This window comes from Hyperolius riggenbachi, chromosome 1, assembly GCF_040937935.1.
Source record: "Hyperolius riggenbachi isolate aHypRig1 chromosome 1, aHypRig1.pri, whole genome shotgun sequence".
NCBI lineage: Eukaryota > Metazoa > Chordata > Amphibia > Anura > Hyperoliidae > Hyperolius > Hyperolius riggenbachi.
The window spans coordinates 218,782,656-218,808,400 of NC_090646.1; the positions used below are offsets into that span (position 1 = coordinate 218,782,656).

Sequence of the window (25,745 nt, forward strand, 5' to 3'; positions counted from 1 at the left end):
CAGCTGGAGCTGTAATCCTACACTTAGCTAGATTCTGTTGATAGCTTAAAGTACTAGTTTGATTGTGATTATCTGTTATGACTTCCTGCCTGTCTGACTACTCTCTTGATATCTGACTCTGTACCTTGCCTTTCTGATTCTCCGTTGCCAACCTCCGCTAGCCCCTGACTCTGCCTCTGTCTTCTGATCCTGTACTTTGTTTGTCTGTGAGTCGCCGACCTGGCCTTCCCGACCCTGAGAACTATCTCTATCACTAGGAGATAGTTCATGCCTTGTATGTGCTGGGCACCTGCTTCACAGGGCCAGCTCTGTATGTGTTGGGCACCTGCTCCACAGGGCCTTCCCGACCCTGAGAACTATCTCTATCACTAGGAGATAGTTCATGCTTTGTATGTTCTGGGCACCTGCTTCACAGGGCCAGCTCTGTATTCGCTGGGCACCTGCTCCACAGGGCCAGCTCTGTATTCGCTGGGCACCTGCGCCTCAGGGCCTTCCCGACCCTGAGAACTATCTCTATCACTAGGAGATAGTTCATGCATTGTATGTGCTGGGCACCTGCTCCACAGGGCCAGTTCTGTATTTGCTGGGCACCTGCCCCATAGGGCCAGCTCTGTATTTGTTGGGCACCTGCTCCACAGGGCCAGCTCTGTATTTGCTGCCTCGGGGCCCATCCTGTATTCATTGGGAACTCGCTCCTCAGGTTCCCCATGCTTGTTACTATTCTTCTGTATTCTGATCTTGTACCCCGATATTTCTGATACCCTGTTGCCGAACCTCGGCTCGCTCTTAGACTCTGCATCTGACTCCTGATTCTGTACCCCGATATTTCTGATACCCTGTTGCCGAACCCTGCCTGTTTATTAGACTCCGCCTCTGCTTTCTGTATCTGTACAGTATCTGTCCGTGTGTTACGACCTGGCTTGCTCGACTTCGAGAACTGACCTTGCTGTTAGAGGCAGTTCCAAGATCTGTTAGTGACGCCCTCTCCTAGGTGTCACTCACGTTCTGTCCTTCCTACGTTCCGCCTGACTCCTCCCCCGGGAGAGTCCAGGCCTTCGGAAGGAATCTGTATTGCTGCAGTACTTCATACAGTACGGCACTTGTTTCTGAGGCTTAGTCCTCACGGTATTACTGTTGCACCAAGCACTCACACTACTCAGGTGTTCAGAGGTTAGCGTTATATCGGATTATCGGTGATACTGCAGATAATCAATAATCGGATATATATCTGTATTCCCAGTGATACTGCAGATCACCGAGAATCAGACCCTCTCTGCTACACCGATCGTGACACAAATATATACTTTTGTTAATATCTATGTGCCTAATGAATTACATGCAACATAGATAGATATTCTGTTTTTGGATCAATATTTTTTGGATAGAGTAAAAGGAGCAGGTATAGGGAACATAACTATCTCAGACCATGCTCCTGTGTGGTTTGATTTGGATTTAGGGATTAGAAATAGACGTGATTGGCATTGGAGATTCAATGGCAACCTTCTGGATGATATAGAAGTTAAAGATAAGATTAAAAAAACATTAGTAGAATATTTTGAGGATAATGAATTGGATGGTGTGGACAAGGGCATAGTATGGTTAGCTCATAAGGCGGTGGTGAGGGGGGTATTTATTTCCTTGGGAGCCAAAAAAAAAAAAGAAAGAATATAATGGTAAAATTACAGAATTATTATCAGAAATAGGAAAATTGGAATTAGAACATAAGGGTTCATTAGATCAGAAAGCATTAGATCGTTTGAACAGGGCAAGGATCAAATTGTCAGAGTTATTAGAGAGTAGACTGAGGGAAAAAATATAATTTATTCTGCTAAATGGTTTGAAAACTATTTATTTGAAAATAAAAGTGGAAAGTGGTTGGCAAGGGCATTAAAAGGACAAAGGAAAAGTGTGTATATTCCTAGGATTAAGAATGATGGGGGGATGGTTGAGCTGCAGGCACACAAAATAGTGAATGTTTTTAAGGAGTATTATTCTTCACTATATGGACTTGGAATGGATCCAGGGATTTTGATAAAGGGATGTGGAAATATCTAGAGGAATCTGGGATGGTGAAAATATCACAGGAAAACAGAGATATAATGGAAAAAGAGATTAGTGAGGAGGAGGTGTTAGCTATGATAAAAGCTATGAAGGTGGGTAAGTCACCTGGTCCTGATGGTTTCATAAAGCAACATTTTTCCAATTTCAGTGATGTGTTAGTGCCACCTATGTGTAGATTCTTTAATTTCCTTAAAGAAGGTAGAGAAATTCACAAAGATGTGTTAGAGGCCCATATAACAGTTATTCATAAGAGTGGAAAAGATCCAGACTTATGTCAAAGTTATAGACCTATATCATTACTGAATTTGGATATAAAGATTTTTGCAAAAATTTTAGTTGAGAGAATTAAGCCATGGTTGGGATTAGTAGTTAAAGGTGATCAGGTTGGGTTTGTGCCCGGGAGAGAAGAGAGAGATAATGTGGCAAGGGCAATGGCATTGTTTAAGTGGGCTTTAATGAAGGAAGTTCCTGTGATGGTATTGTCGTATAATATGTATTGTACTTTAAGATTTATATACCTGTCGGATGCCTTCTCCTTGTCGAATGGAACGAGACAGGGGTGTCCCATGTCACCGGTTATTTTTATTTTGACCTTGGACATTTTTTTATGTACTGTTAGGAGGTCAGGAAATGCCTATGGAGTTAGAGTTGGAGATGAGGAGCATAAGATATCGGCCTTTGCGGATGATATTTTGTTTTATATTTCGGAGACTCTGGTGTCTTTGCCAAATTTGGTTAAAGAAATTGAGAGATATGGTTTTTTTTTTGAATTTCAAGAGTAATATGAATAAGTCTGAAGCACTGAATGTGTCATTGACACCAGGTGTTGTGAAGTTGGTAGAAAGTAATTTTTCGTTTCCTTTTAGGAAAGAGGCTATCAAATATTTGTGAATAATGTTACCAAGTGATCTATCAAGGCTGTACTCCCTAAATTATCTTCCATTATTAAGTATTATTAAAAAAGATCTGGAGGGATGGAATGGTAGAGGTTTTTCATGGTTTGGGTGTATTGTTAAAACGAATGTTTTGCCTAGGTTGGTGTTTTGTATGTCCATGATTCCAATTTGTGTGCCTGCAGCTTTTTTCAGGTCTCTTAAATCAATCCTTAGTATGTTTGTTTGGCAGAATAACCCCTCAAGGTTAGCATATGAGATTTTGGTACATCCTAAAGAAAAGGGGGTCTGGGGCTTCCGGATCTGAAACTTTATTATAGAGCTTGTGTAATGGTAAGACTTTTCGATTGGACATATGGGGGTAGAGGTAAGAAATGGGTAGATATTGAAAAGAAATTGGTTGGATTGGATTTGGCAAAAGTTTTTTGGCTCCCGGGGAGGTTTAGAGATCTACCAAGATGGACACCCTCTTGGATTAAAAATGTATTTAAAGAGACACTGAAGCGGAAAAAAATTATGATATTATGATTTGTATGTGTAGTACAGCTAAGAAATAAAACATTAAGATCAGATACATCAGTCTAATTGTTTCCAGTACAGGAAGAGTTGAGAAACTCCAGTTGTTATCTCTATGCAAACAAGCCATTAAGCTCTCTGACTAAGTTAGTCATGGAGAGGGCTGTTATCTGACTTTTATTATCTCAACTGTAGGTAAACTGTTTACTTTTTATCTGCTAGAGGAGAGGTCATTACTTCACAGACTGCTCTGAAAGACTCATTTTGAATGCTGAGTGTTGTGTAATCTGCACGTATTATAGAATGATGCAATGTTAGAAAAAACACTATATACCTGAAAATAAAAGTATGAGAATATATAAGAAGGGAGAACCGAGAGCCCAATATGGTGTAGTAAGTCAAGGTAAATGGTATATGTAAGGAGTAAAAATTTTATACTCACAAACCAGGGTTACCTCCAGGCAACCACTGAATAAGCAGGTGAGGAGATTGACCTGTCCCCACTCAGGATCAAGAAGTCGCTCTCTGTAGACGTGAAGAAAGAAAGGGGTATCCCCCTCCACCAAGGGTGGATATGTGATATCGTATCAGACTGTACAGAGGCGCCAACAGGTTAAAAACAGTAATTAAAATGTTTAAAAATTGCTTAGGAGGCAGTGGTGGACTTACCTCCTTCAAGCAGACACAAGTCACTGTGTATTTCGACAAAAAAATTGGATTTATTGGTACACTCCAAAGTATTATACAACGCGTTTCGCGGATCTATGCCCGCTTCATCAGGTAAATAGAAGTAGGAGTACACAGCAGAGTGTCAGAATCGCACCTGGCGGACAAAGGCGCCAGGTGCGATTCTGACACTCTGCTGTGTACTCCTACTTCTATTTACCTGATGAAGCGGGCATAGATCCGCGAAACGCGTTGTATAATACTTTGGAGTGTACCAATAAATCCAATTTTTTTGTCGAAATACACAGTGACTTGTGTCTGCTTGAAGGAGGTAAGTCCACCACTGCCTCCTAAGCAATTTTTAAACATTTTAATTACTGTTTTTAACCTGTTGGCGCCTCTGTACAGTCTGATAAAGTATGAGAATATATTCTTTGCTGCTAATCTTCTAGTAATTATTCATAGTACACAACCAATTCACTATATCATATTTTTTTTTCGCTTCAGTGTCTCTTTAAGGTATGGGATGTTGTTAATAAAAAGGGGGGTTGGTCTATGGGTATTTCTTTGATGACTCCTTTGGGGGATTCTCCTTTTTTCTGCCAGGAAAAGAAAGATTTTTTTTGGATCATGGGATGAAAGGGGAGGGGTAATGTTAGGAGATATTATGAATAATTGGAAATATATAACTTTGATCCGGTTGCATGAGGAATATGGGCAATTTCCATTTGATTTTTGAAGATGTACTCAATTAAAACATTTTTTGGAGAAGGGGAGAAATGTTTCCATGTGTAATGAATTATCAGAATCTGAGAAATTGTTTGTGAAGGAGGCTCCTCCCAAGCATCTGATATCATTTTTATATAAAGAGTTAAATAAAATGAGGGAGGGAGGATTTCCTAAACATTTGAATGGATGGGAGGAGAACACTGCCATCTCTTTAGAAGATGGGTTGAAAAGGAAAATATGCATTTTGGCTCATGCTACATCAGTTAGCTCTAGAATTAAGGAAATTAATTTTAAATTATTGACAAGATGGTATAGAACACCGGATAGGTTGGCTACAATGTTTCAGGGGGTGAGTGATAGATGTTGGAGGGGGGGTGGAGCAAAGGGGTCTTTAATGCATTTAGTGTGGGAGTGCCCAGTAATATCGGGTTTTCGGAAGGGTGTGTTGGACTGTATTAAGGAATTATGGGAAGATTGTGGAGATTAAAGGTATTGCTGCATGGAACATCTATGTCTACTGTAAATATAAGAGATCTTGTGTTCCTCAGCTCCTGATTGCAGCTAAAAGCTTAATCCCGGTTAAGTGGAGATGGGTTTCAGGGTTGAGAGGGTTAATAAGGTGAAAAGCATGGATAATCAGATTGCTTTGCAGCAGGATAGATTAGAAGCATTTAATGTTAAATGGGGAAAAGGGAGAGAATTTCAAGATACTAAGGAGTATGAAGATATGGTGGAGATGTAGGGGAGGGAGTTTCCTGTAGTTATAAGTATAACAATCATTTGTGTAATTTTTTTTAGTACTTTGGATGGTAATTGGTGGGGGGGGGGGGATCTTTGAAGAAGAAATCCTAATGTTATTGCATTATTTGCAAAGAGTGTTGATTGGAAGATTGAGAAGAATAGAGGGTGGTTTTTCTTTTTTTTTCTTTAATATGTATTGTATAATTTTGAAAATAGAAGAAGAGAATATGATGATACGTTGTATTGGAATTGATATGAAAGATGGAAATATTCTTACTTCTTCAATAAATTATATGAAAAACTTTAGTGGGCTTTTTCTAATCACACCTACATGCTATGTCACACCAGCAACTTTGGTAGATATCTAGATGGATACAGCACAAGTCTCTACGTAGCTGACACCACAGGATAACACAAGCAACAACTACAGCTGGAGACTTCGTGCTGTTATAAGTCTCTCTCTGTAATACAAGCCTGAAGCTAGCCATAGACTGCCAACAGAGAGCCATATGCAATTCCAGGTAATAAGAAGCTCCCTGGTTGCAAATTAATTATCACCTGACATCGCTCAGGAGCTACCGGCTTCTCTTGGGTGATGGTTGAGTGAGAAGGGCCTCACTGTCATTCACCTGGGCATTGCTTCTAGTTGCTGGGTGATCATGGAGCAACATTTTGTGCTGTTGAGCTGTCTTTTGCACCACTGACTGTTGCTGCTAAAATTCCAGGCACCCCAACACTTTCCTGATGTCCCCGGCACCTGCTTCTACAGCACTGAACACCTTGACATTCTTACTTTGTCTGTCACTAGATTGCCAGGCACCTTGACACTCTCCTGATGAACTCTGCACCTACGCCAGCTTCCTCTGCTCCATCACTCCATGCAACAGCTGCTCTGACCAACCAGGACCACCATCGCAGCTGCCATTCTTCACCATTCCTCTCAATGTGACATGGGAGCCCTGACAAAAAATGCATCTATAAACCTCCTGCAGGGGGGTTTCCCATTGATCCACTAAAACTGGCCAATGGGGATCCTCAGGGAGAGATAAGCCATAGCAAAGATGAACTTTAGTGTAGAAATAGTTTAGTTCATACCAAGGCCAGCCCTATAATAAAGCCACCTGACTCATATAAAATCTAGGAGGCACCATTGACCTGTCTAATCTCAATGGCAGAGCCAGCAGCAGAGCACACATACCTGGTACAGTGCTGGGTCCTCTCCTCTTCTGCACTGTAGTCTATCACCATGCAGCAAAGTCTCTCTGTAGGCTCCTGATATCACATGACATGTATCAGGAGCCTATGGAGGGCTGCAGTGAAGGAGAGGGCCCAATGCTGAATTAGGTATTTGTGTATTTGTGCTTGACCGCACACTCTCTGCTGTTTAGGTTTGAGAAAAAGAGAGAGGCAGGCTCCCTTAGCCCCTGGGCACTTCTTATACTGAGGGGGGGGGGGGGGGGGGGGGTGCTGTCCCCACTTCTTTCTGGGGGGGGCGTTACTTCAGGCAAAAAAAGCTGTGTGACCTAGCGTGGTTCAGACTTCCTATAAGCATGTCTCTGCATATGTCAGGGCTTCATCAAGTAGACGTCAGTACATTTATAAGAGATCAAAGGTGTTATTTTGCTCTATACAACTTGTACTGTATATCACTGTGATCATGCTGTTATAGAACTAATGACAAAGGGAAAGATTCTCTGCTCTGTTAAAAGTCAATACGCATCATTTAAAGTCTTCTTGCAACGTGTAATGTTGCAATGTTACAGAGCCACGGAAGATGCTGTCGCTATATAAATCAATAGTGATAGTAGTAATAATGTAATGCATAAAAACCAATAATGAGTTGGAGCTAAATGCCACACCCAGCCACCCTGGTCAGAAAACCATATGACATGTGAACGAAGCCTAAGAATTTTTTGGGGGGGATATTTTCTGAGTTATATTAATTAATTGAGATCTGTCAGCTGGAGGCTACATACAGTCACACAATTGCTGCCGATAGCTAATGATTCTTTTCTGGAAACTTTCTTTGAAATCTTTTTATTTGAAATTCAGCATTACTTTAACTGAATCAACTGAAATGATATGAAAGGTGTGTAAAGGTAGAATGTATTGAAGCTTCTCCTATCACTCACAGTCATCTGTCAAGGCATATAGGAGCCAGCAAACATTCCTTCTCAAATATTTTTCATGACCTTAAAATTTATGGCTTTCCCCTTCAAGGTAATTGTGATGCGAATAGAGTCTTTGCCCTCCAGCAGGTTTTTAGCATCCAGGGAATACATACATCTGTAAACTCTGTGGGATGCTATTTGTTTAGGCATAGTACATCACCTAAATGCATTTTTAACAATTAACAGGGTCAGTGCGTCTGCGGGGGAGTCAGAAGAGCGAGTCAGAGGGAAGTGTAGTGGAAGTCTATGTGAATGGAGCCTGGGGAACCATCTGCAGCAGCCACTGGGATGATAATGATGCCTCCGTCATATGTCGTCAGCTTGAACTTGGGTAAGGTTTTTTTTTTTTTTTTTATAAGGACTGTACATATATTTTAAAATAGGAAAACCCTCCCAGAGCTATTTTTACCAATGGAGAGGGAAAACTAGACATTATTAGCATATAAAAGGTTTAATACAAAGTTCCTTAAATTACAACAAGATTTTCTGTCTCTCGTGATCCTTCACCAGTAGCACTTGGCAGTCAGTCCTTATTCATTCAGTTCCTTTCTAAAGCTTCATACACACACCAGATGCAACTTGTCTGAGGCTTCTATTCTGATCTGTCTTGGTCGATAATCTAGCATATGAACAGTCCCCGCCCCCCAAGATCGGAGCAGCAGATCTTTTTGAGTAAGTTATTGTTGTCTCCATGGAGACAGTATCCTTCACTCTGGTGACACATACGTATATGGTGCTCATTCCCCACAGTGTTGCATGCAGGATAAAGCTTAATCCTGACACTAATTTAAAGTTGTCCCGAACTCTTTCACAGCACACAGTGAAAAGTCTTTATTCTACATATAGTTGCTTAAAAAATTCACTGCTGTGTATTCTGTGTTTGTTTAGGCAGATCAACCTGTCTAATTAGATTTTATCAGCAGCTTTGAATCAGAGCTGTGTGCCCAGGCTCTTTGCTCATAAGTAAACACTGAGGCTTAATGCCTTCTGTTCTCCCAGGAATGTGAAAACAAGTTAAATCTTCAGGTTAGAAGATTTTTTTTCTCCTAAAAGTTATCATTCTGCTGCTTATCTTTTAGAGCAAAGAGAAAGTTGATGATACTTTACGGTGTGGAGGCAAAAAAACAAAAAACAAAAATCAAACAAGCCACAGCAGTACATTTTCTGCAGGGCTAATTTTAATTTAATTTTCCTTTCTTTCCTGCAGATTTTTATGTATTTATTTTTTTATCATTCCATATGTTAAGTTATTTGTTTTAAAACAAGTTTATTTACTTTTCTTTGTTTTTACAGTGTGATATTTTAAAACTGTTTGTTTTATACCTTAGTATGAGTGGCTTCCTTGGCTGGGGAAGGAGCGATCAGATCGTTGGTCTGTGAATGTGGTGCTGCTCTGGGATCCATTCAGGCACAGATGCCAAATAGGGAGACAGGAGAGAGTGCACTCAATGTCAAGCAAGTGAGACTGGACTAGCCGGTCATGGAGTAAGCCGGTTATGGACTAGCCGGTCATGGTCAGGACAGCCGGCCAGTGTTGGCTAGATTACTCATATGGGCGTGCCATCAGAATCGCTTTGTCCCACTAACCGGGGATGGGGCATGTAACAAGTCTCCTCTTTCCTCTAGACAGTCTCCTCCTCGCAGTCAGCTGTAACTTGCTAATGCGTAAAACTTCCTACTACTCGAGCATTACCTGCATTCTGTGAGCACTCGGGATACAGTGGTTGGGTGTGGCTGTATATGGGTGATAATGTGTTTGTAGGGGTGAGTGGAGCAAGGTAAGGATACTCCGTTAATGAATATAATTACTTTTATTAAATTGCAATGTGTTTTGGTAAAGTTATCGCCTTCCCTTCCTCAGGCAAATGAGTAACAGGAAGTTTTGCACAACAGCAAGCTACAGCTGACCGTCCATCCCCTCCTCATGGAGGAGTCTTGCTGCATGCCCCATCTCCACCTAGTGGGACAAAGTGCTTCTGCTGGCACACCCATAAGGGTAATCCATTCCAGCCAACACTTTTCTGCGAGCAGAAAAATAAAGGATCTACTTACCTGGCACTTCTGCCAGCCCCTGACATCCTACTGTCCTTCACCACAGCTTCGGTGAGTGCTGTTCCCCTCCATTGCAGATGCTGACCTCACCAGGTAGGCATCTACTGCGCCTTCCCGAGCACACCGCCGCGCCGCTCGTAATCGCGCTCACGTGGTCTGGAGTGTTCTGCGTCTGCACAGAATGCTCCAAGCCACGGGACCACGATCGCAGACACTGGAGCTGCTGTGAGGGACAGATAGGCTGCCAGGGGCTGGAGGAAGCCCCAGGTAATTAGATCTTATTTTTTTTCTGCTCACACCTTCACTTTAAGGTGAGTTTACTCCACAACTGACCAGTCTGGTCTAGCTTTCTTGACATCAAGTGTGCTCTCTCCTGTATTATACCTTAAAGAACAACTATTAAAGAAACTGTTCTTCTGTAAACCCAATATACCTATAGAGCTTTAAGCCAGCAACACTAGAAAGCTTTTCAGAGGTCTCTCAGCACAGCCTGTATGAAAAAAATGCCTTTTTTACCAGCTGTTTGTAACAATTTTGCGTCCTTGGTATTTGGGGTAGGTGGGGGAAGACAGAGCTGAACTGTAACCTAGCTGTAAACTATTTACTTTAGACTGGGTATAGCAGTCAAGCAAAAACTCCATTCTCTACTCTTATTGGCTGTAGGATTCAGATTATTATAGCAGCTTAATCCCAGAGAAGTGAGCGTTACAGCAGCAAAAGTAAAGAGTGCAATACCCCATTATTAGGGTTTACTGACACTCCAGCACAACATATTAGTGTAGACTGGGCAGCTGGGTAGTGTACTGCTTAGCAATGTTGCCCTTGATGTGGGATTTAAGCCTTTGACCAAGGTTTGAATCCCATCTCAAGCCAGTAAGTAAAACAGTAAGGTCTTTGGGCAAGGCTCCCTAATGATCCTGGTTGCCCGTGGCTGCCTGTAGAAAAGCATAAAAAATGTTATGTGTCATGTCTTGAAATTGATGGTTTTGAATTTAGTCACAATGGCACAATAAAATGACATGTTACAAAGAAGTAATAGTTTATGAAAAGACAATACCATATGTATTTCTTTTATGTCATCTGCTCAGCAATAAAGGTGAAGCAAAGAAGATAGCAGTATCTGGACGCGTTCCAGGAATTTGGAATGATGTACGTTGCCGAGGCAATGAGGAAAATATACTTCTGTGTGAAAAACACATCTGGCTGGGTGGGACGTGTCCAAAGGATGTTGCAGCCGCAGTCACATGCAGTTCTACACACGGTAAATAATCTGTTCCTGTTTCCTTGGAGCTGCTTTTTAATTCCCCTAAATGCTACATATTTTTGCCGTACAATTTTTTTGATTACTGTAATTGATTAAATGAATAAAGAGAACAGATAAATAAGTCACACTTCGAGCATAAATCTTATGTGGATGGATATGAAGAAGCATTCCTACTAGTGAAATGTCGTTTCCATCAAAATCATAGAGTACAATGTACCCTGTTAGTGTGCAAGCTTATGTGCATTGCAAAGACTTCTTGGCTCCCATTTATCTCAGAGGAAGAACATATTATCGGATGGGGAATTCCAGCCTATCTGACAGCTCCCTAAGGCTATCAGCTGGCCATTTTTAACAAAAGATGCACACAGCTAACTGTACTGCTATCACTTTATCCTGGCAAAATTTAAGGCAATGATCGTTTAATACTGAAGGATAGTTTTTAAAAACACTGAAACTTAGCCTTTGCCTCCTTTGAAATTTGTAACCTTAGAGTGCATATTAGCAAGCTTTATAGTGCAATAAACGCTTGTTCTGAGTGTCAAAAGATCAATTAATTCAGTGTTTTAAATAAGTTCATTTTAATGAGATCAGCCATGGGCAATACACACAAACATGTCAAACATCCTGTATCTCAGGAAACTACTGCATTTAAATTTGTTCATCATTTTCAAAAGCTTAAATCAGAGAACTTATTTTATGGTACTAGTTTTAGGGGTCAGTTTAGCACACCTCCCATTACTGCCTCTTTTTATTCTCATATTTAAGATTTGCTGCCATCACTTTATCTCCAAAATCAAAAACTTTTAACAGCCATGAACAAAGTTTTGCATTAATTTAGCATCTAATTATGTGCAGAAATTAACACATTTGTGTAAGTTGTGCTAAAATTAATGTTTCTTTACAATATAGTCACCCCTGATGTGTAGTTTAGGCCTTGTACACACACTAGATGATTTTTGTTCAAAACTGTAACTTGGTGTTGTCTGGACTGAAAATCTAGTGTGCGTACATCACTCTGCAACCCACTCACTGACTGTTTACTCTTCAGAAGAGCAATCCAGCACATTTATTTGTATACAAATAACACCTATCTATTAACACTATTAAAAATGAAATAAGTAAGTAAATAAAAAGTGGACACAGACATGTTTTAGGTAGGCTTAGTGATTTATTTACCCAAGTTTATCTCAAAATGGGCCCTAAACAATTCATGGTGATAAGAAACTCACTTGCTTACTGACAAATTCAGCTGCAGGCTGCTCGTGGGCTGAGCGAGAGCGAGCAAAGCCTTGCTTAGGCTAATAACAGTCATTCATCTGAGCATTGCCAGTAGCTGCCAAGCAATGTCGGAGCAAGTTTTGGTGCTGTGGAGCTGTCTTTCAGCACCACAGCACTGCTACCTTGTTCCTTTGGAACTAGTGCATTTCTGCCACAGGAGCTCCAACTCACCAGGAACTGCAGCAGACCCTGTTCCCTATTGTTCTTCTCACACTGTGAAATGAGAGCCCTGGCAAAAAAAAAAAATATTCAAACTTCCCACTGGGGCTCCCCATTGACCCACCAAACTGACCAATGGTAACCCTTCTTAGGGAGAATTGTTATCGGCTCATTTTACCCTCTTTTCCTATTTGAAAGGGCAAAGGATGGGCACCTGGGGATCTCCTTATTTTTTTCAATTGTAACAAAGAAAGAAAAAAAAAGGAGAAGAAGTTGGCAGCAGGTGATAAGTTCTCGCTCATCTACCTGTCTTCCTGGCAGCATCAAGTCAGCAATCGCATAGGGGAAAGGAAAGCTTGGAAATAAAATCATCCAATTGAGTTTTTTCTTTTTTTATGCCCTACTGGATGAATACTACTAATGGCACTCAGGCTTCTTTTACAGTGCTTGTGCAAGGTACAATCCATGTTTTTCTATAGCCCCTTTTCACACTGTACACCAAAAAAACTAAAGCTTTTTCACAATGCACTGGTATGTTGCCAGTTTACCCCAAAGTCAATGGTAGCCTGGAGGGGGAATAGTAACTCGTAATTAATGCTGCTGGGACTTTTACTTTTGCATGAGCAGAGTGTGTGATTTTTTGGCTTTACCCTGCACCCAAATTTTCACACGCCTTAATTACATGAACGTGTAAAAGAAGCCTTAATGTTGGCGAGTTCAGCAATTGCACAGGTGTCAGTTCAGGCATGCTTTAAGTGCATCAATCCCTTTGATATTTGATAAACATAAAACTTATAAAATAATCAGAAAGAGCAATACCACCAGTGTGAGAGTCAAGACTAACTTGCTAGACTGACCTTATTTCCAGGGACTTAGGAGTATAACCATTGTACTTTTACCAAGTGCAACAAAATAAGAAATATCAGGAAAAAAGGGAGAAAATAAGGTTAAGGCTACGTTCATAGTGTTGCGTTGTGGTGTAATGGCTGCATTGTAATGCAGCTTTCTGCACTGCAGTGTACCACCTGTGCGACATTTACAGTGCAGTGGGTGCGGTATAACTGCATGCAGCTTTGTCACGCACTGCATGCAATATATTACCAGAAAACATGACTGTAGGCTTCACTGTACGTGATGCAATGCATAGATAACACCTCTGTGACGCTCAAACTGAGGCGCTCAAACCTATTGCTTGACCCACTAAGTTGTGCTCCCATTTTTGCTTGAGGAAGCGGGGTCACGCCAGCGAAATGCTTTGCATTTGTGGAGTTGAATAAATTATTTGTCAATTCTGTTTTATCGAGACTCGAGTGAGTTTTCTTTTTTGTAAGAGGGAGGTAAGTCCACCCTAACATCCCCCTCTGCTTTTAAGCGTTTTTTTAAAACGTTTTACTCTACTCTGGTGCCTCTGTATACCGAGTTTTCACTGTATACTTTGCCTAAGTGTATTTAAGTAATTTCAAAAAAAAATCGTTAACAATTAGAAAAACTTCTGCATTCTTCCAAAGATAGGAGGCAGCCCTAGATAATTCTTGAATCTGTGCATGAGAAGCATTTATACGGTAAGTGACATCTTTAGTTGGTCCTTGGAGGTAAATAAGTGGAAAATATGCATATTTGCAGCAGTGATGCATCATGGGATATAATTCTTGCTCACGTAAATCTGGATTATTGCAAATATAATTAATAATATTATTTATTTATTTATTTATTAGGTATTTTTTTGTATTTGAGGCCCTAAGGCTCCGTTCACACCCAAAACCACAAACCACCAGCGATTACCGCTAGCGTTTTGCGGGATTGATTTTTCCGTGATTAACATGGAAAAATCTCTAGACACTGTAGCGGTTTGGGAGCGATCGCGATTAGCGGTTCTATACATGCTAATCGCGACCACTCCAGAATCGCCGGCAAACCGATGCATGTAAAACATTTGAGGTTAACGCTAACTGCAAATGCAGCAGTGAGGACACTGCCATAGTGTTACATTTGCTAGCGTTTTTTTAAAACCACTAGCGGTTGGCCTTAAGCAGGAATCGCACGATTCCCGCTCAAGTGAGAATGAACCCTTAGACTTTCCTAGTGGTTGTGGGTTACCATGAGCTACCTGGGTATTTCATAGTACTAGCCCAAGCCCCATCCCACAGAGCCAAATTAATCCATGCCATGCGCTGATGAGAAGCAGAAACTTAAAAATGAATGTATGCAGGTTGGATTAGTATGGCTCTGTAAAATGTATAAGCTAAAGGGCTCACTATACATCAGCGGTTCTGGGTGTGTCCCTGGCTTTCAGGGGCATAAAGAGAAAATTTGCATAGTCAACAGTGCTGCATCATGGGAGATAGTTCTTGCTTACTTTAACTATGCACTCGTTTTTAAAAACTGCTTAAACAACCTCCTCTTATGGGGGGTTTGTTAATGGTGTGGGCTTTTAGGAGTACAGCAGGCATTTACTTACCTATGGGGGCTGCTCAGTAGCCCCCGTCCTATATGGAGGCCTCCATTTTCTATGTTGTGGTGCCACAGAACCCCATTTGTGCAGTGATGTCCTGTGATTCTGTCTGTTGGAATGCATGTCGGGGTTGTGCGATGCATGCCGGGATATGTAGTTCCCATTGATGGGCCGGGAGATGTATCCACATAAATGAAGTACATCTCCCAGCATGCACTTCGCATCCCTGCGTATGCATTGCAGTGGCCAGGGCCACAGGAAGTTACTGTGGGAATTTCAACCTGGGGCACAGGGTCACAGAAGATAGAGGCTTACATATGGATGTGGGGCTACAGAGCACAGAGCAGCCCCCCTAAGTAAGTACAGAGCAGCCCCCCTAAGTAAGTAGATGCACAAACGCCCACTCAGCAAATCTCCTTAGGCGGAGGATTATTTAAAAGGAGTCCGAAGCATAATTTTTTTTTTAAAAATAGATACTTACCTAAGGAGAGGGAATGCTCCGGGTCCTATAGAGCCTTCTTGGTCTCGTTCCCCCACAAGCTTTCCCATTAGCAGTCTACGACCCATGGGTCATAAACTGCTCTCTTCCGCATTTGGCTGACTTCGGGAGCCTTCAGAAGCACCCGGGCTTCCGAAACAGGTGGTCCTCTCTCGCGCACTCGCTGTGCTCAGTACAGAGCCGGCGGTCTTCGGGAGCACAAGTGCTTCTGAAGACTTCCGAAAGTCTCCCACGGCGGGAAGTTCAAACAGAGGAGCCTGCGGGGGAACGAGGACACTGTGAGTAGAATATAATTATGCTTCAGACTCACTTTAACAAACTTTTTCACTTAGGAGCACCCAGGCGCTCAGTATACTTTAAAGCTAAATTATTGTAAATGTTACGGCCAGAACCCTTCTAGTTCTGGCCGGCCACTTCGGGTTCTGGCCGGCCAATGTGCGAAGTGGCCGCTGCGCTGCAGGCCAACGTGAGAAATGGATTGATTCCTGTGACATTAAGGTATCTTCTGGCCGCAGCGCAGCGGCCAAACGTATAACAACTTAGTTAATTTAATGCAATTAAGCCGGCGGCAATGTAACAATTCAAGCCACCGGCTTTTGGTCTGCCTCTCTCTCCTCCCCCCCCCGCGTCTCTCTCCTCCTTCTCTTATGGGCAGCCGGCGGGGACATGCGTGTCCACGAGAGTCGTTCGTTGCACCAGGAAAGCAGAGCGGGGAGGCTGCAGACATTGCTTCTGCCAGCACCCGCTCTGCAAGAACGGCAGGGAAGCCTGCCGCGACGAACGTCTCTGGAGGGGACACGCGTGTCCCTGCTGGCTGCCCATAGGAGAGCGAGAGAGGCGGGGGGAGGAGAGAGAGGCGGGGGGAGGAGAGAGGCAGAGAAAAAGCCGGCGACTTGAACTGTTACATTGCCGCCGGCTTAATTGCATTAAATTAACTGAGTTATTATACGTTTGGCCGTTGCGCTGCGGCCAGAAGATACCTTAATGTCACAGGAATCGATCCATTTCTCACATTGGCCGCAGCGCAGCGGCCACTTCGCACATTGGCCGGCCAGAACCCGAAGTGGCCGGCCAGAACTAGAAGTGGCCAAACTTCGGGTTCTGGCCGTAACATAAATACTTCCTGTTTTAAGAAGGAAAATGTACCGTATATTATTTATATAGAGAATTAAATTGGGTCACTAGGGGTGTATTTTGTATGAGGTCAGAAAGGTAAATGGGACAGTGAAGTGACTAATAGGCAAATCATATTACTTTGACTAATGATTGTGCGGGAAGAGGGGTATAGAATGTATTGTAGCGGCTAGGAGGATGTGGCATCTAGCTGCAACATCACTGATAGATTGGAGAGATTATTTGGAATACCAGATGAGAGGAAGCTGCAGTAGGCGAGCTGAGAGATAATGAGAATGCTATGGGCTTGATTCACAAAGCCGCGATAACTCTTATCATGGTCGCGCCAGCGTTATAGCGCGCATAACGTTTTTCACATGCAAATGCGAATTTGTGTGCAAAATCGCAGCCATTTTCGTGCAAAAAGCTAATTTTGCGCAAAAACGTTACACGCGTTATAGTGCGAGCAAAACGCTATCACTACTGTAATAAGATTTATAACGGCTTTGTGAATCAAGCCTTATGTACAGACTGGTGACAGCGCTCATGGATGCATCCGTTTGCAAACCTACAAAGGCAATGCAAAGCCCCTCCGGACTAAATGCACGCCCTAAATGCAAAGCAGATGCACATTGTGTGCTAATTCTAATCTAAAGCTTTGTAGAATAATTGTGGATCAGTGAATGCAGCTAGCCACTAGTATACACACATTCAATTCATACAGCAAAAGGAATGGCAGCGCTTTCAGAAACTCATACCTGAATGTTTTAATAGCATAAGATGTGCAGAGCTCCAATAACTACTGGACTAAAATACACACCAACACTCATTGCAGACATAACAAGTGGGGGAACATGACTTCAATGAGGGGTGAACCTATACCTGAATGAATTATCTGCCACAATATGCAGAGCTCCAATAACTACTGGACTAAAATACACACCTAGCTTCACTACAGGCAAAGGGGGGTGTTAGCTTCAGAGATAATATGTGCACAAATTATAACCTACTAGACTTCCCCACGGCTGTGACGGACCCCCTTGGGGAAGACCTAATGCTAATCTAGCCATAAAAACACAACATTTCTAGTGCAGCTAATCAGACAAATGGTATACACATTTGATAAAACATACATACAGACTGGTGACAGCGCTCATGGATGCATTCGTTTGCAAACCTACAAAGCTACAAACTTTCAAGCCTTATGTGTTTAATGATCTCTGGGGATAGGGAGGAATGTATTTTGGAAATGTTGCATAGACAAACATGGAAGGACCCAGAGATATGGAGTGAATGAGAGTGAATAGTTAAAGATGACATCAAGACAGGCTGCCTCTGAGGTATGGTAGATGACTGAGTAATTTACAGTTAGTGGATGGTTTTGAAGATTTTGAAGGTAAGAGTTTGAGTTGATTACTTTATTTTTATTTGAGTTTTCTACTATCCCTCCACCCCTTCCTCCCCCCGAAAACAACAGAAGATTTTCCGCTTTGTTTATACAGTTTAGTATAGTTGAACCTGCAACAGCAGTCTTATCAATTAGCTTATCATAAGTTAATGTAATTAGTAAAATTGCTTGTATTTTTTTTTTTTTTTTTTACTAATGTTCACAAATTATTTAGTCAGTGTTTGCTCATTGTAAAATCTTTCCTCACTCTGATTTACATTATGAAATGTATCACAGGTGGTGACATCTTTAAGGCGTGTACACACGCCTGCTTTATTCAAACGGCGGGGCGGCCGTTCTAGCGACAGTTTCTGTGTGTACAGTCTGTCAGCAGTCTGATAAGGCTGGTTTTGACTGATCCGACCCGTCAATTGAATAAATCAGACGTGCCTGGCAATCTGCGTCTCTGAGGAATGGTTGTGTGTTGTGTGGTTTGAACTGGATAGACAAAACATCTGGTCTCCCAGAGTGCACTGAGAGAAGGCTGCATAGCCAATAAGCCTAGACTTGACACCACTGGGAGGGCGGGGCTACCACAATATACAGCGACATATAGCTAAAGTAAGAGTTTCTGATGCTGAAACCAGGAAAGTTTCCGTAAAAGTGGGTATCCTGAATAATTTACTGCATTCTACTATATGTCACTACAGTGCATATTTAACCCTTCCAGTAGCTTCCAAACGAATTATATTTTATTTTTGCTATTGGTTTTATGTAATGTGTGATTTCTGTTTTAATACAAGTCAATGGAAACACGCAAAATGTGAGTTCTGCACAAAAATTCTTAATTTTGAAGTTAGATAGATGGTGTATCATGTAAATTAACTTTATTAGTATTCATGGAAAAATCACAATGTGACGTTTTGTTTGCAAATGCATTTACCGTAAAAGCTCACAAAACTTTGTACAGTATTGAATACAAAGATGAAATACGTAGAATCATGTATGTAGAATTTAAATTACATGTAAAGAACACTAGGACAAGTGTGAATACTACCTTACACTCTTAATCAACTACAATTCTTATAATGGATAGACTGCGACAAGCTCCAGCGCCCCCTGGGGTACATTTGCCACACGCTGAGATCTTAAGGCCTAGAATCTATAAGGTGACACCTTAATGGCTGCTAGAAAAGGAGTAGAAAACATTCTGCATTCATACGCTTCATACTTTCCCCAGCATATGATGAAAGAGAGCGGGGAACCTGCCCAGGTTAGCTTTATAGGCAATTTGTTGCAATCAATTTCTCCTAAAGAAAAACATAAATTTGGACCATTTATAAATTGGTCCCCACAGAACTTTTCCTCTTTTATTTATTTCAATGCCAGATTCCATCTACTCACTTCAAATACACAATGTAGCTATAAACAGTCAAAGAAGATGACACAACACTGTCAAAAGGCTGAGGAGACGAAAGACATTTTGTCCCAGTAGGCAATTTCCTTGTGCATCAAACAGATCAATTAAGTCTTGTGAGGGGAATGCAGCTGTGTCCATTACAAGAGGAGCAGCAGCGATCTCATTTATAATTCAAGATCTGTACATTAAACCGGAGCAGCAGGTTTTTGCCATTAAGTAACATATCAAAAGAAGACTAAAGGGTTCTCGTCCTTAGAAACTGATGTTGTGTCTTTGTAGCATAGAATGGAACGATTAGAAGGAGTGCCCTCCCTGCTCCCTGCTGTGGACCTCTTATGTCTCTCTACTACATGTTGTTGTTCCGTTAAATGGCAGCAGGATTGAGAAGGATGTCATACACTTTTATTGCTTGAGAATATCTAATAGTTTTACCTTTTTTATTTTTAACACTCTCAGAAAGGGTTTGCTTTACTGTACTCGAATGTAGCTCATAGGCTTTAAATATTTAAATTCTGCTCATTAAGAAAGCAAACTGTTTTGTAGGAATATAATAAACAATATAACAGACGAATGGACAGTGCAGGGAATGTGAGCGACCACTTGGACACTTGGGTGCCACATAGACCCAATACTAATTGCAGCCATAGTGGCATACAGGGGACAATTTGGACACTGGAGTTGCTGGATATAGCTGAAGCCCCTGGGTGGTGGAGATTGCAGCAGAGATAGCGGGGATGGGGTAAGTTACCCTATGTGAGTGTGTACAGTAGGTGCAGATTAGTGTTAGAACTAGGTGGGGGTTGGTAGTGTTAAGCTGCGATAGCGGTAGGGTAGCATATTTAGATTTGGATAGCAGGTGGTTGGTGATAAAAGCAGATAAAGAGGGTTAGTGTTAGGTTTAGATAGTGGTAGTTTAGCATTAGGAATAGGTAAGGGGGAGGGGTTAATGTTAGGCTTACATGGTAGATTAGCGTTAGGACTAGGTAAGGTCGGTAAGGTTTAGGCTTACACAGGAACTGCTTAATTTTTACAATAATTATGTATGAATGATTTAGTCAGTGTTTGCCCATTGTAAAATCTTTCCTCTACCTAATTTACATTCTGCCATTTAACACATGGCAACATTTTTACTGCTGGCAGGTGATGTCAGTGGAAGTAGCTGCTGCTTGCTTTTTTGGCAGTTGGAAACAGCTGTTTTTTTCCCACAATGCAACAAGGCTACCACAGCGTGATGTTAGCACCATGGTCCTGACATCACTATGTAGGAGGGGTTTCAGCACAATATCAGCCATACAGAGTCCCCTGATGATCCGTTTGAGAATAGAAGAAGATTTCTCATTGGAAAGGGGGTATTGGCTAATGATTGGGATGAAGTTCAATCCTTGCAGCCAAAGAGATCAGCAGGACTGCCAGGCTACTGATAATGTTTTAAAGGAAATACCTTTATATAGCCTTTATATTCCTCACTTCAGGTACCCGTTAACATTTCTTGCAGTCCTGCAAGGAGTAATAGCTAATTAGGATTCATGCCCATTGCAAAGACTAATTAGTATTTATGGCCATTTCCTGTGTACTATAAATCTGTCCAGAAAAGACTGGTTCATCACTTAGCAATATATTACACCATGCGTATGGAATAAACCAGTTTTGGATGTGTGTATGCCTGGCTTTTCTGGAAAGTAAAGGAATGATTTTCACATTCACTTACTGTTCTGAAGTGATGCATTATGCATATTACTTCTTCTTCGTGTTACGGAGAATTGTACTTTCCCTTCTACAAACAAACAAGTGGTAAGAAATTATGTGTGTATGATTGTTAACTTGTTAACTGTATCAGATGGCAGACTGAGGTAATGAAGCGCAGCAAGTTAAAGATTATATGAAAAACAAAAACAGCATAAATAAGCTACGACAAGCGGTATCAGAAACAAAAAGTGGGAAACACGTCTGTTGCTTCAAGGTACAGATAATGTCACATTTATTTAAAGTACGTCTTAAACGACTACTGTAGTGAGAGGGAAGGAAAGGAGCACAAGATAAGAGACATATGGAAACTGCCATATTTATTTCCTTTTATACCAGTTGCCTGGCAGTCCTCCTAATCAGGACTGTTTCTAGTCTTTTTGTCAGCCCAGGCAAAAAGTCCTGTGTTGCCCCCCCCCCCCCCCACCCGAAAAAAAGAGACAAAACAGACCCACACACTAGAGAATATAAACCATGTGCTTGTATAGGGTGGATGCATAATACAGGGTATCCCTGAGATACAAACAACCCGGCAATCATGTTGCATTTCAGTACACCACCTTCCTGCACTCCAGCAGCCCTGTGTGTATATGCAGAGTATAGCGCAGCAGAGGCTGTGTTCTCACCTCTGCACTGGAGTCCAGTGCTGTGCTTCTACCTGTCTGCACATTACTTGTCTTAGTGCCTAGCATCTCCTACCACATGTGGTGTAATTACATGCACCATGAGGAGAGTGTGATGCTAGCACTAGAGTGAGCAGGAGACAGACAAGATGGTCGCATTGGCACAGTGCTGGACTCTGGCAGGGAGTTGAGAGAAAAGCACAAGAGGGGGACGGAGACAGATAGGGGCACAAAGGGAGACTGAAGGAGGCCCAAATGCGGACTGAAAGATGCACATGGGACAGAGGTAGTATAAGGAGACAAAAGGAGGCACAAGGGACAGAAGGAGGCACAGGGAGACAGAAGGAGGCACAGGGGAACTGAGGAGGTACAAAGAGAAAGAGAGGATGCACAAAGAGGGACAGAGGGAGGTACAAAAGGGGGCAGAGGAATGCATAGGGGAGAAAAGGCAGCACAAGGGGACAGAAGGAGGTACAAGGGACAGAAGGAGACATGCAGGCAAAAGGAGGCACAGTGGACAGAAGGAGTTGCAAAGGGTGACAAAAGGATTCACAAAGGGGGACAGAAGGCGGCACAGGGAGACAGATGGAGGTACAAGGGGATGCACAGCGGGTCAGAGGTGGCACGGGGGCTGAACTTAGCACAAGGGGGACAGAAGGTGGCACAGGGGGACAAAGGGACACATGCATGGGGGCAGAGGTGGCATGGGGGACTGAAGGAGGCACAAGGGGGACAGAAGGAGGCACAAAAGGGGGCAAAAGGAGGCACAAACACCAGTGGAGGAATGGCTTCATTCAGGGGTGGGGCTTAATCAAGGGCATGGCAACTCCTAGGACCAGCGGCACTCCAGGCAAGACAAGAATGCAGCTAATATTTTCAGATTTTTGTCAGAAGCGTCTGATCTGCATGCTTTTTCATGGTCCATAGATAAAAGTATTTGAGGCAGTTGATCAGCTGGACGACAGGCAATGTGCATTGTTTAGAAGGAAATAAATATGTCAGCCTCCATATGTCTCTCATCTTGGATTCCCTTTAAGGTGTCCCCACGCTGGTTGATATTTTCCATCAATATCTGGCGGATTTGATCATTTGATTGAATCTGATACAAATCAAATCAATACAAATCAATGCCACAAACAATTCACAATCAATTGATTTGTGACCAAAATCAATTGATTCGTTCCATCGTACCACATCGAAAATATCACTCAATTGGCAGTGGATCGGGAGCGTGTTGCTAGCGACATTTGATTTTGGGACAACCGGTGCAGCAGTGGGGTTTACTTTCACCCAATGCTTGGTCTGCCTGTGTCCCGTGACAAACACTAGTGGTCACGTATTGTTCAGCCTCCAGGGTTTAGTTACAAGACACAGGTGCCCAGGGAGAGAGGAGACCGGGAGGAGTTGCTGGCGGTGGAGAGAAGACATGCGCCAGTGGACAGGTGAGTGTAAGTTCCCAATTGGCCTGCAAGCTGCTGCAAAGTCAACAGCACGTTACCGTTTGACTTCCGTGTTGACGCAGTCATGTATGTTAATGGGCGACGTAGGGATTTTAAATATGTCGGCGGCAGCAGTGCCCCGTGCTTTGGCGGAACAACATGAATACGATGGGAAGACCCTGGAGTCCCAGTGACAAACTTCCTGTCCAGCAGTGAGTATGTCACTGGCCGAGTTGCGGCAAAGGGTGTACGGGCGGAGCTATGCATATGAACCTGCCGTGCACTTTGCTGCAGGATCATATGAATGCCGTTTTTGTGATGGGACGGAGCATTGCACTGCGATGCAATGGCCAGGTGTAAAACCAACCTCAATGTACTATTTTAGCATTCTATTCTCTCCATAATGCATGCATTCTTATCATAAGAGCTGTTCAGCAAATCTGAATATGTAGATTTGTAGAATATGCTGGTTTGGTGGACAGACAGACAGACAGACAGCATGACAGACAGATAGATAGATAGATAGATAGATAGATAGATAGATAGATAGATAGATTTGATTACTCAGCAATGATGTTTTACTTTCTTATTATTCAGCAATAATGTGAAGTACTCTGTATTTAATGACTGTGTTGCCCCCACAGATGCTGCTTTTATCCCTACCCGATTGGTTGGTGGAAGCTCGGCCTATGAAGGACGTTTAGAAGTGTTTCATGGCGGCCAGTGGGGAACAGTGTGTGACGACCAGTGGGATGATGCTGATGCTGAGGTGGTCTGCAGGCAGCTCGGATACGGGTAAGGAAATCATCTTCCTCTATGTAATCATGCCTTGTTACAGCAGATGGTAATTTTGAACAGGTTGGATTATTGCTGCTGCTATTATAGTAATTATATTGAACAATAAAATGTCTGCTAAAAGGCTGTACATAATGATGTTTATACAAAGGAACTTAATGTTAGAAAAATATATGTATTATTAATGGTGCCCTTAAACTCTTACATAAAGTTCCACTGAAAGAGATCACAGATGTGCTGAGAACAAAAATGAGTTGCTGTGAAAAGATCGTATTGTTTCACATTAAAGGGGAAATTAACTCAGGAAAATACTTGTGGCTTGCTATTATTTTCAGGTACACATGCTTTATATATTTCCTTTTCTATTATCATCAATAGAAGGCCATTGAAGGAATGCTTATTTACTGAACATCCCTGTGCTCTAACAGTATCTTTACTTTTGTATAGTCACCGTATTTTTAGGACCATAAGACGCACTTTTTCTCCCCCCAAAAAGGGGGGGGGGGGGAAAGTCAGTGCATCTTATGGTCAGAATACTACGTTTTGAACTTGCACCAGCTTTTCCCCCGCATTGCTATTTTGTGGCCACCTCCGCCCCCTCCTGTAACATTTACCCGATGCAGGGCTTCTTGTGCAGCAGCTGGTAATGCACAGACAGCCTGGCCTGAATTATGGAAGAAAGCCTGGGTGGTCTGGCTCTGCTCTGGTGTTGTGGGTGCAGCAGTTTTCGATCAAGGTTACTGTAACTGGGGGGCAGTGAGTGATTAGTGAAGCTGGGGGGCAGTCAGGATTACTGTAGCTGGGGGCAGTAGGGATTAGTATAGGTGCTGGTTACTGTAGCTGGAGGGGCAGCAGGGGTTAGTGTAGTGTAGCTGCGTAGTGTAGCTGCTGTGGGGAACAACTCCACAAGATACTCCTGCACCACAGATGCACCAAGTTTAGGTTATTTCCCCCCCTCCCCCCTTGTTTTTTTCCTCTAAACCTAGGTGCGTCTTATGGTTCGGTGCGTCTTATGGTACTAAAAATTTCTGAATGGTGACTGAAAATTGCAAAACTGCTGCCAGTGGGTCAGGCCATTATGTGATATTTCATGTGGGTGTGAAGTTCGAAGTGTAGAGTTAAAGGACACCTGAAGTTATTTCCTTTTAAACTATACAAGTTGCCTGGCTGTTCTGCGTGTCCTTTGCCTATAATACTTTTAGCCATAAACCCTGAACAAGGATGCAGATCAGATGTTTGATTTAAGTTTGACTGGATTTACCCCATGCTTGTTTCAGGTGTGTGATTCAGACACTACTGATGCATGAACGATTAGCAGGATGCCATGCAACTGGTATTGTTTAAAAGGAAATAAATATGGATGCCTCTATATCCCACTCACTTCAGGGGTCCTTGAATCACCAGGAACAGTTCTAAAGTTTTTGCTACCTGATGCTAAATTCGCACAATTTCCCCCTCTCCCATTAGACAAGAAGAGCGGCCAATATTTGTCTTGCTCCTTCTCTAAAAAGAAGTGCAGCCATATTCAGTGTCTAGTCCTCTCTCCCCATCTGAATATGCAGAACGGCTAAAACAGACCACAGTTAAAACAAAACTTTCACGTTAAAATAACAATAAAGCACACTTGCTGTGAAAATTAATGTTATATCTGCTGACATACAACCGACTCATTTTTTTTTAGCTTTCTCAGCTCCTGTGGCACACAACAGGAGCCCGGCGTATGCAAGGCTGAATTGCCCATGCA

General features: G+C 42.3%; 1 protein-coding gene across 1 annotated transcript in view; it reads left to right on the top strand.

Annotated features, from left to right (window-relative positions):
- PRSS12 (serine protease 12) overlaps positions 1–25,745 on the top strand; it is a 218,342-nt gene that overhangs the window by 63,086 nt on the left and 129,511 nt on the right. The window contains exons 2-4 of the mRNA XM_068280625.1: positions 7,964–8,108; positions 10,918–11,090; positions 23,851–24,001. Of these exons, the coding sequence (XP_068136726.1) occupies positions 7,964–8,108; positions 10,918–11,090; positions 23,851–24,001 (469 nt within the window). The remainder of the gene's footprint in view (positions 1–7,963; positions 8,109–10,917; positions 11,091–23,850; positions 24,002–25,745) is intronic.